General features: G+C 45.1%; 1 protein-coding gene across 2 annotated transcripts in view; it reads left to right on the forward strand.

Annotated features, from left to right (window-relative positions):
• The first annotated feature begins 4,713 nt into the window (after positions 1-4,713).
• The window catches only part of LOC121547218 (cell division cycle protein 20 homolog B), a 25,965-nt gene continuing 18,805 nt past the window's right edge, over positions 4,714-11,873 (forward strand). Inside the window, exons 1-3 of one of the 2 annotated variants that reach the window (XM_045225861.1) lie at positions 4,853-4,865; positions 4,965-5,039; positions 11,865-11,873. The exon at positions 11,865-11,873 is cut by the window's right edge and continues 229 nt beyond it. Coding sequence is in view for 1 of the 2 variants with exons in the window: in XM_045225860.1 (XP_045081795.1) it covers positions 4,974-5,039 (66 nt within the window). In the remaining variant the exon portion in view is untranslated. Of the gene's footprint in view, positions 4,866-4,964; positions 5,040-11,864 lie in introns of both variants that reach the window. The other variant, XM_045225860.1, reaches the window with a different exon arrangement.

The following is an 11,873-nucleotide window of genomic DNA, read 5'->3' on the forward strand; positions in this document are numbered from 1 at the left end:
AGACCCAGCCACGACCCATCTTCAATGCTCTTACTGAGGGAAGGAGGTTGTTGGCCAAGATCTCGCGATACATGGCCCCATCCATCCTTCCCTCAATACGGTGCAGTCGTCTTGTCCCCTTTGCAGAAAGCATCCCCAAAGAATGATGTTTCCACCTCCATGCTTCACGTTGGGATGGTGTTCTTGTTGTTGTACTCATCCTTCTTCTTCCTCCAAACACGGCGAGTGGAGTTTAGACCAAAAAGTTCAATTTTTGTCTCATCAGACCACATGACCTTCTCCCATTCCTCCTCTGGATCATCCAGATGGTCATTGGAAAACTTCAGACGGGCCTGGACATGCGCTGGCTTGAGCAGGGGGATCTTGCGTGCGCTAAATGATTTTAATCCATGACGACGTAGTGTGTTACTAATGGTTTTCTTTGAGACTGTGGTCCCAGCTCTCTTCAGGTCATTGACCAGGTCCTGCCGTGTAGTTCTGGGCTGATCCCTCACCTTCCTCATGATCATTGATGCCCCACAAGGTGAGATCTTGCATGGAGCCCCAGACCGAGGGTGATTGACCGTCATCTTGAACTTCTTCCATTTTCTAATAATTGCGCCAACAGTTGTTGCCTTCTCACCAAGCTGCTTGCCTATTGTCCTGTAGCCCATCCCAGCCTTGTGCAGGTCTACAATTTTATCCCTGATGTCCTTACACATCTCTCTGGTCTTGGCCATTGTGGAGAGGTTGGAGTCTGTTTGATTGAGTGTGTGGCCAGGTGTCTTTTATACAGGTAACGAGTTCAAACAGGTGCAGTTAATACAGGTAATGAGTGGAGAACAGGAGGGCTTCTTAAAGAAAAACTAACAGGTCTGTGAGAGCCGGAATTCTTACTGGTTGGTAGGTGATCAAATACTTATGTCATGCAATAAAATGCAAATTAATTACTTAAAAATCATACAATGTGATTTTCTGGATTTTTGTTTTAGATTCCGTCTCTCACAGTTGAAGTGTACCTATGATAAAAATGACAGACCTCTACATGCTTTGTAAGTAGGAAAACCTGCAAAATCGGCAGTGTATCAAATACTTGTTCTCCCCACTGTATGTATGCTATAAAGCATTTATAAACCCAGTAGTTTGGGTCCTTGATGCTGATTAGCTGAAAGCCGTGGTATATCAGACATTATAAACTGGGTGGTTCGAGCCCTGAATGCTGATTGGCTGATAGCCATGGTATATCAGACCGTATACCACGGGTATGACAAAACATTTCTTGTTAGTGCTCTAAATACATTGGTAACCAGTATATAATAGGAATAAGGCACCTCTGGGGGTTTGTGGTATATGGACAATATACCACGGCTAAGGGCTGTATACAGGCAACCCGCGTTGCGTCGTGCTTAAGAACAGACGTTAGCCGTAGTATATTAGCCATATACCACACCCCCTCGGGCCTTATTGCTTAACGCCTGTATGTGTAAGCCCTTAGATCAGGGTTCTTCAACCCAGGAACCCCCTCCCAGGCAAACCAGTGACCCAGGAACCCCTCTCCCAGGCAAACCAGTGACCCAGGAACCCCCTCCCAGGCAAACCAGTGACCCAGGAACCCCCTCCCAGGCAAACCAGTGACCCAGGAACCCCCAACCCCAGACCCTCCCAGGCAAACCAGTGACCCAGGAACCCCCCTCCCAGGCAAACCAGTGACCCAGGAACCCCCTCCCAGGCAAACCAGTGACCCAGGAACCCCCTCCCAGGCAAACCAGTGACCCAGGAACCCCCTCCCAGGCAAACCAGTGACCCAGGAACCCCCTCCCAGGCAAACCATTGACCCAGCGATCCCCTCCCAGGCAAACCATTGACCCAGGAACCCCCTCCCAGGCAAACCAGTGACCCAGGAACCCCCTCCCAGGCAAACCAGTGACCCAGCGACCCCCTGCCAGTCAAACCAGTGACCCAGCGACCCCCATCATACGTTAGCAACAACTGTGCTGTCTTGTCTTATCATCAGGTGAATGATAAAGGCAAGGAGAAGTAATCAACATTTTAAAATCAATAGTTTATCATTATTTTGACCTCCCCACATTATAACAGGAAGAGGAAGTGTACGCTCTAACATAACCTGTTAACTGGAAAGGTAACTCCAAACACATTTTTTGCTAAGAGGAGCTGCTTAGCTGGTTAAACCAAGGTTAGCCATGTGTTGGAAAAAAATGTATGTCCAAGTCAAGAAAGCTTACCAGCAGCCAGCGACAAAAAATGTATACCACACACACGCGCACATGCACACGCACACGCACACACACACACTAAGAATTTGATGTCTCTGGCTCTCTGCTGACTCCAACTGACCAAAACCCATCACTGACCATAAAATGACCCTGCCATGGTACTGTTCCGAGGGATATGATGGGTAATACACACTATGTTTACAAAACATTAGGAACACCTTCCTAATGTTGAGTTGTAACCCACCCTTTTGCCCAAAGAACAGCCTCAATTCGTCAGGGCATGGACTCCACAAGGTGTTGAAGGCCTTCCACAGGGATGCTGGCCCTTGTTGACTCCAATGCTTCTCACAGTTGGCTGGATGTCCTTTTGGGTGGTGGACCATTCTCGATACACACGGGAAACTGTTGAGGGTGAAAAACCCAGCAGCGTTACAGTGCTTGACACTCAAACCGGTGCGCCTGGCACTTACTACCATACCCCGTTCAAAGGCACTTACATTTTTCGTCTTGCACATTCACCCTCTGAATGGCACACGTACACAATCCATGTCTCAACTGTCTCTAGGCTTAAAAATCCTTCTTTAACCTGTCTCCGCGCCTTAATCTACTCTGATTTAAATGGTTTTAACAAATGACATCAATAAGGGATCATAGCTTTCACCTGGCTTCACCTGCATGGTCAGTCTATGTCATGGAAAGAGCAGGTGTTCTTAATGTTTTGTATACTCAGTGTAATAAGAAATGTATATAGACAATATTGCTGTGATTGTGTACAACACAGGAATGTTGGATATGTTGAAAGAATGTCCAAATAATGACGTTGTTATAAAATAGAATAGAATATAATCATTTTATTTATTATTATTTTTACTTCCCGATGCCTTGCCGAAAAAGATTGTTATGTTCTGGGTATAGCCTAGAGTTTGTTCCTTTTCAAATCCAAACTAAAACATGAAACTGGCTGTGTATTTCACCCTTTTCATATTTTCACATGCTCTGAACAGTTTAAATTGTTTAATGATTATATGTGTGATTATGCTTTGGGTTTATGGCAAGCAGCCTATCACATTTTCAAGAATAGGCTATTGAAATGTTCACGGTTGGTATCCTTGATGCCGTTAAAAAACAACTTCAGGGTCAGATCAAAAAACATATGAACGCCAAAGCGTGCCTTGCCTTGAGCCATTGTTCTAGCAAACAAATCCGTTTCTCGTTGATAAGCCCTCAGAACAAAACACGGCGCCGCAGTTTGACACAGCTTGTTGCTGACCGTTACCGCCAAACTGCGGGAGAGATTGCGGGAAAATGATATCTCAGACAATACGTTTCCAATGCTACTTAATAAGAGAACACTTCATAAAGCAGCCAGCGAGGCAAATAAATGGCACACTATTAGTCTATAGATTTAATCAGCAACTGATGCCGCTGTCGAGGATGAGAAGAAGGATGATGATGATAGTGGTGGCGATGATAAAGATACATGTGATGATGATGATTATTTAGGATGATGATGCTGCTGCTGATGATAACATGATGATTCAATCCCATGCCACCACTGTTAATTACATTATAGGAAAGCGTCTGTTGGCTCTCCTGTCATTGAGCGCACCTGTTCCGTGCAGGCCGGGGCTGAGCTCAGGGTGTGAGGCAGCATACGGAAGTGGCAGGTGGCAGTTAAAACAAAAAGAACCCTTCTCTCGCCGGTTCCCGCCCTTCAGCCCGCCTCAGCGCGAGCTCCAGTCCGGTTGATTCATAAGGGACCAAATTACCCGCGGGCAACAGAGGGCTAGTAGCCAATTATATTGATATACAAATATTCCCACTTTTTTTTGTGTGTAATTTTACAGCAAAGATGGCAAGAACGCGGTAGCCTAGTTTATAGCAGATAATAATGAATAGCCTAGCAATAATGATAATATTAATAATAGCCTAATATGCCTAATTGATTCGTCAACATTGTTTTGATTAGTAAGAATAACAATAACAGGCTATTGTCTATTTTAAGTCTATGTCTTCTATCTCATGGGTTACATTATTTAATTTAGGCCAACTATAGGCTGTTTTATCACTTCGTAGAAAATATTTTGGGATCGAAATGTGTGTGTGAGTGAGCTAGTCTACAATAAAGCATGCAGGACTGTGCAAAAAAAATGAATTAGTGCCCTACAGAATTGCAGAACATGTTCGATTGTTTCTAAATATCCACTGATAATGCTGACAGTTTAGAATCAATTAGACGCTATTCTCTATAACCGCGCCAAGACCTTTAAAACTTTGCCGCGTTGCGCTCTGTTGACACTTTCAGATTAAATACTGTTTCACTGTGGCAGTTCATGTCGGTCTCCAGGGAAACTAGGACGCGTCTACAGAGGGAAACCCTGCTAGTGACTGGGGAACACCTCCCTATCCACCAATGGCGAGCCGAGGAACATCATTCCCGCTCCAGCAGCCGCCCCCTGCGCGTATTTAGGAACTACGACGCACAGACACAAGACAGGTGCACATTCAGCCACAGTGGATTGAAAGGGTAACAAGTTAGGCTACCACTTGTCAGTCAGTAAAGTTTGCAAGAGTTTTTTTTAAGCCAATATGGACTGAAAGTTGAATAGATATTCGCGTTTTAAAGTGAAAACCGAGGACACTGTGCTTTGGGTAGGTGTAGGTCCACCTGCTGTTGTATATTGTAATTGTGTGGTGAACATCGAGTGGTGAACGTTTTGTAAACTGCTGTCTTTTTATTCTAACGGTCAGGAGAACATCATGAGGAGAATGCTGGTGGATTTCAGGACGAAGAGGAGACATTGCCCCTTTCAAACTACACAAAAGGTAAGGTGGTGATATCAATAATTGTATAACTTAGGCTAGTAATAACACCAATCTACTTTGATTGTGCCACAATACAATGAAGAAGGCACGGAATAAATAATAGTTCAACCAGTTTGTTAAACATATCAGTGGTCAGGAATGGACATGAGGAGAGGACATGAAAGCGGGGGATGGAAGGACTGGGAGAGGAGAAGAAAACAGGTGAGGAGAGGAGGAGAGAACAGAAAAGCAGGGAATAGGGGAGGAGAGGATGGTGACAGTGTGGCAGTGTACAGCTGCTGGCTGTGCTAATGTGATTGACAGCTGTCAGCTACACTCCTCACTGCTGCTGTCTGAAGCAGTGCCCCCCCCACCTTTAACAGACAGGCAGACAGACAGGCAGACACAGAGACAGAGACACAGAGACAGACAGACACCGAGACAGACAGGCAGGCAGGCAGGCAGGCAGTCAGGCAGGCAGGCAGGCAGGCAGACACAGAGACAGACAGACACCGAGACAGACAGACAGACAGACAGGCAGGCAGGCAGGCAGGCAGGCAGGCAGACAGACAGACAGACAGACAGACAGACAGACAGACAGACAGACAGACAGACAGGCAGGCAGGCAGGCAGGCAGGCAGACAGACAGGCAGGCAGACAGGCAGACAGGCAGGCATACACCTTAAAACAGCTATTGCACCTATTTGATTCAATACAAAATTATTAGGTTTCTCAGACTAACACAAATGCCAGTTTAGATGGTAACACAGACTGCACTCCTGCTTTGGGCTGAGCGGGGTCTGGTAAAGCTGATTTGAGTGGGCAGCAGATGTCAAAGAAGCAGCTGGCAGAGACAGAAACACAAGTAGCCTTGAAAGTCAAACACACTTCCCTTATTACAGGGTGCTGGGCGGAATTCATCAACTAGTGGTCAATGAAGGGGTCCATGAATAGGGAGTACATATTATGTAATTAGTTAAGAAACAGTGGTGAAATGTGCTTGGTTAGTACACTCTTAGAAAAAATTGTTCCAAAAGGGTTCTTTGGCTGTCCCTAAAGGAGAACCCTTTTTGGTTCCAGGTATAACCATCTGTGGAAAGGGTTCTACATGGAACCCAAAAGGGCTTTCTTTACCTGGAACCAAATGGGTTCTACCTGGAACCAATAAGGGTTCTTCAAAGGGTTCTCCTATGGGGACAGCCAAATAACCTTTTTAGGTTCTAGATAGTACCTTTTTTTCTAAGAGTGTATAATATAATGTGTGATTGGTTAGTAAGCAGTGTAATGTCAGCTGACTTCTGTGATTGGATTGGTTAAGAGAGTTGTTCAACATGTGATTGGTTAGTAGGCAGTGTAATGTAACATGATTGGTTAGTAGGCAGTGTAATGTAACGTGATTGGTTAGTAGGCAGTGTAATGTAACGTGATTGGTTAGTAGGCAGTGTAATGTAACGTGATTGGTTAGTAGGCAGTGTAATGTAACGTGATTGGTTAGTAGGCAGTGTAATGTAACGTGATTGGTTAGTAGGCAGTGTAATGTAACGTGATTGGTTAGTAGGCAGTGTAATGTAACGTGATTGGTTAGTAGGCAGTGTAATGTACCGTGATTGGTTAGTAGGCAGTGTAATGTAACGTGATTGGTTAGTAGGCAGTGTAATGTTAGCTGACTGTTATCTCATTTGTCAGCTCACGCTACAGCTGCTCCCTAACCTCTCACCCGAAACTCCGCCTCCACCCGCCAAGGATTTAACCCACCTGGTTGTGCACAGGCTTTTTCTCCAACCCTACTCTAACACACCTGATTCTACGATTCTACTAATCAACTTCTCTTTGTGGCTTCGATTAGCTGAATTAGGTGTGGTAGAGCAGGGCTGGAGCCAAAAGCCTGCACACACCCTGGTGGCTCTCCAGGAAGAGGGTTGGCCGCCCCTGCCTTCTCTTCTGTTCGGATTGGGCGGCTGGGAGGCAGTGTCTTGTTAGCTGATTGGTTTGTTTTACCAGCTTCCCTGCTGCTGCCCTCTAGCTGTCCATGAAATCCATCACTGGTCCTTTGACGTCACCATCTCTAACGGCTGCACAGTACAGCAGAGATCATCAACCAGATTCAGCCATGGGACGATTTCTTTCTTGAGCGGATGGTCAGGGGGCCGGAACATAATTACACATCATTTGTAGACTGCAAATTGACCGCAAGAAGCCCAAACAGATATAATGTTTGACTAAAACATAATCATTTCAAACCTTGCTTACATTTGTATACGATCACGTGTCTCTCTCTTATGCGTGGGAATAATTCAGATTTCCAAAATTAAAATAGCTGATTTCCTGGTGTGTTACAGTCTTTAATGTCCAGCAACAAATAACAAATGATATATATATATAAAATAATAAATACAAAAATGTTAGCTCAGACAACTTGGGCTGATTGTGCCTGCATCTGATGGTCGGTCTCAGCGGAGGGACAGAGCAGCAGACTGATGGTCCGCCTCTCAACGTCCCTCCTCTCTCCCTTTCCTTCCACTGACACTGACCAAAAAGGGACACCGTCTTCCAGCTGGCGAAACTCAAGTCGCGCCTCATTATTTCTGCCTCATACACAAATTCAGGTTGTTACTCGTATGACCAGAGAAAGTGAAATATTCCTTGATATTAAAAAAAGACCCGAGCTAATAATAACAACGCAAGCCTATCGATACACTTCCCTACTCATTCATTACAGCTGCAGTACTGGTTGTAGCGCCAATGGAAGTAGGAAGAACATGCATTTTTATGGTTTATAAAAGTGTTGAATAAAAAGTTTTAACATTGCTGAGTGAGATATCTCACAGTATCAACTTTGCTTCAGCTTTCTTTTACGCCTGCTACGTTACTGCAGACACGATAATCTGAGCCATCCCATTGGCCAGCGGTAGGCCTATAGTGCACTTGATTTGCTTTCCGGGCCCCACCGGTAAGGCAGAGTTTGTACCTTCAGACACATGAAATGGGAACAGTTGGCGTACCCGGCGCGCTGGGCAGCTGAATCACCTACCGCCAACAGCGCGAGACAATTAAATACAAATAGGAACGTAAGGTTTTATCGTTGGGTTTTACAGAACTGTTTGGCGATCGACTAGGAATGCCTTGGAGATCGACCAGTCGATAGCGATCGACCGGTTTGTGAGAACTGATGTAAACCATCACTGGTCCAGGGTAGGGGAGGGAATGGCCGGCAGGGATGTAGCTCAGTTGGTAGAGCATGGCATTTGCAATGCCAGGGTTGTGGGTTCGATTCCCACGGGGGGCCAGTATGATTTTTTTTTTTTTAAATGCATGCACTAACTGTAAGTCGCTCTGGATAAGAGCGTCTGCTAAATGACAAAAAATCTAAATGCAGTAGTCAATTTTCTTCTTCACAAGTATAATTTATTGGTTGATCCCTCCTGATGACCCGGTTGGATGATCCCTCCTGATGACCCGGTTGGATGATCCCTCCTGATGACCCGGTTGGATGATCCCTCCTGATGACCCGGTTGGATGATCCCTCCTGATGACCCGGTTGGATGACCCGGTTGAGTCGTGTGAACCTTCCTTAACCCATAGGAAGTTCCAATCCAGTTGACTACTTTTAAATGGTGCAAGCCCTCAATAGCAATGTCCATGTTAAAACGCGTTACATCCAAGTTGAGCCATCTATACATCTCTATGGCTTTTTCTCAACTAATCTTTCATTGATTCGTTGCATCTTCTCATCTCCTTCTCAAAACTAATTGGAGAAGAAGTCCTGATTGGCGGGACCTTGGACCTTCTCCTCCAACACGGTTGAGAAGGCGAGGAGATAGGAGGCAAGGAGATAGGATCCGTGTCACGATGAGGCAGTGCTGTGTTAGCTGGCTGTTTTGAGTTCAGCAGTTACACGTACTTCCATATCACGACATGTGACTGACTACATTTACATTTACATTTTAGTCTCAAAGAAAACCATTAGTAACACACTACGCCGTCATGCAATAAAATGCAAATTAATTACTTAAAAATCATACAATGTGATTTTCTGGATTTTTGTTTTAGATTCCGTCTCTCACAGTTTAAGTGTACAGAGACACACACACGCACACACATACACACACACACACATGCACTCACACACACACAGACACACACACGCACATACACGCACACACACACACACAAGAGCTCTTATTCTTTCACTGCTGCCTGATCTTCTGCAAAGTTTTGGCGAAGTGGCAAATAATTTTCCATACCACAGGGTAATAAAGTCTGTTGAAATGTTCGTCCATCATACAGTACCCCAGGACTGTCTTCACCATCTCCAAGTTCAAACCTGTTAAGAGCTCTGCCCTTTTCTTTAGAATGATCTCACGCACCATGGTCGTGGCCTCCTTACGCACGCTCTCGGTGGGCTCCTCTGCCTTCCATTATCCCACCACCTGGCTCTCAGGGTTCACCAGGAACTTCCAGAAGTTCCACTTTGGAATCTTCTTTTATAGAATCTGTAATCTGGCGAATGGAAACAAACGTTTACTAGGTCCAATGTTCTATGTTGTGTTGTGTGCCAATGTGCTATAATACCTGCAATTCCTCCTACAGCCACAGTGTCCATGAAAAACATTATCTTGAATAGAATAGAAAATAACTACTTTATTTAGACTAAAGATGAAAAGGGCCTGTAGGCTAAGCTTTGTTTACCTGTGATAAACTTCACCTTGTTCTTCTTGTCCTTAGAAACATATGTCACGCCCTGGCTCTGGGGACTCTTGAATGTTGAGCCAGGGTGTTAGTTTCCTTGTGTAGTGTCTATGTTTCGTTTTCTATGTTCTGTTCTAGGTTATGTGTCTCTATGTTGGCCGGGGTGGTTCTCAATCAGAGGCAACGAGAATCAGCTGTTGCTTGTTGTCTCTGATTGGGAACCATACTTAGGCAGCCTTTTGTGCACTTGTGATTCGTGGGATCTTGTTCCGTGTAGGTTTGTGTTCATGACCGAGAACTTCACGTTTCGTTTTGTTGTTTTTGTTATATGTATCGTGTTGCTAAGTACACTATTAAAGAGATGTACGCATATCACGCTGCGCCTTGTTCCACTCATTATGACGATCGTGACAACATACTAAACTATCTTGATTACATTTTTGTCATTTAGCAGACGCTCTTATCCAGAGCAACTTACAGGACCAATTAGGGTTAAGTTCCTTGCTTAAGGGCACATCGACAGATTTTTCACCTAGTCGGCTCAGGGATTAGAACCAGCGACCTTTTGGTTACTGGCACAACGCTCTTACCCACTAAGCTACCTGCCGCCCCAGATCTCTGGTCTAATGATAAGCCTACTGTGCTTACCTGTTATGAATTTGAAAGCTGGCTCCGCCTCCGATCCCATGATTTTGATCTTACTGAAGATGGGGAAGGTGACATCATAGGTGTTCTTGGCGTAGGCCTCAATGTCCCGGCTGGCCCCCATCTCGGTCTTCCCGACTGGCCGCAGGGAAAAGCCAGCGCGTTGAAATGGGACGTCCCCAGTTCGCGGTGCAGCTCTCGCAGAGAGTGATAGTTCTTCTCTGTGGCTCGCCACGTTGACAACCAGAGAAAAGTAAACATTAGGCCTAAATATTATACTTTTTTTGGGGAAAACGTGCTAAATCGCAGAAACCATTTATCAACATTTTAGAAAAACCAAGTGACTTCATCAGTACGCCTACACAAAGTTCAGTTAGTTTACTTGCTGAGTTTTACTGATGTGTACTTACTTTGCCTCGGTATCGCTCCAGAGAAACGCTTCTCCCTTTGGCGTCCTTCATCTCAAAAGAGTAGAAATCTTGCGGCTTCCGCGACTTGCCGATTTTGAGAAAACTATGTAGCATTAATAAACATCCCATAACAACCGTCATACTCAGTAGAACACTGACCATTCGTGTTCGAGGGTCAGAGGGCTTGGTCGGGTAGCCCCCCAAAACCTCCAGCGCCTCCATCTTGGACGGGGACAAGGATAGCTTGGGGCGGGGGAAGGAGTTTGTGAATGGGGATTGGGTTGAGTCTGGCTGGCTGGCTGGATGGGCGCATAGCAGATTGAGGAGGCAACAGGGTTTTGGAGGAGGTCTGTTATGTGTTAGGCATCAGATTTCACTAAAGGAATTTAGAGTTTTTATGGCGATTTAGCAAAACTCTGATTTATTATTTGTCTAGGCCTACATCTCGGGGCAAAATCTTGAAATCTTGAAATGTTTACTGTAGCCTGCATTTAAAAAACTTTGCATAACATTGAAGATGTGAACAATAAGCATACAATTGTCTCCTAAGTGGCGCAGTGGTCTAAGGCACTGCATCGCAGTGCTAACTGTGCCACTAGAGATCCTGGTTCGAATCCAGGCTCTGTCGCAGCCGGCCGTGACCGGGAGACTCATGGGCGGCGCACAATTCGTCCAGGGTAGGGGAGGGAATGGCCGGCAGGGATGTAGCTCAGTTGATAGAGCATGGCGTTTGCAACGCCAGGGTTGTGGGTTCGTTTCCCACGGGGGGCCAGTATAAAAAAAAATATATGTATTCACTAACTGTAAGTCGCTCTGGATAAGATCGTCTGCTAAATGACTAAAATGTAAAAAAAAAATGTAAATGATCCTTACAGTTAATAACTGTGGTCCTCTGTAGCTCAGCTGGTAGAGCACAGCACTTTTAAAGCCAAGGTAGTGGGTTCGATCCCCGGGACCACCCATACACAAAAATCAATGCACGCATGACTGTAAGTCGCTTTGGATAAAAGCGTCTGCTAAATGGCATATATATATATATATATAATAACTCATGTTTTATTAGCCATTATTCTAATGTCAACTCTATTTACATCTTTTTTAGACAGGCATT

This window comes from Coregonus clupeaformis, chromosome 16, assembly GCF_020615455.1.
Source record: "Coregonus clupeaformis isolate EN_2021a chromosome 16, ASM2061545v1, whole genome shotgun sequence".
NCBI classification, from domain to species: Eukaryota; Metazoa; Chordata; class Actinopteri; order Salmoniformes; family Salmonidae; genus Coregonus; species Coregonus clupeaformis.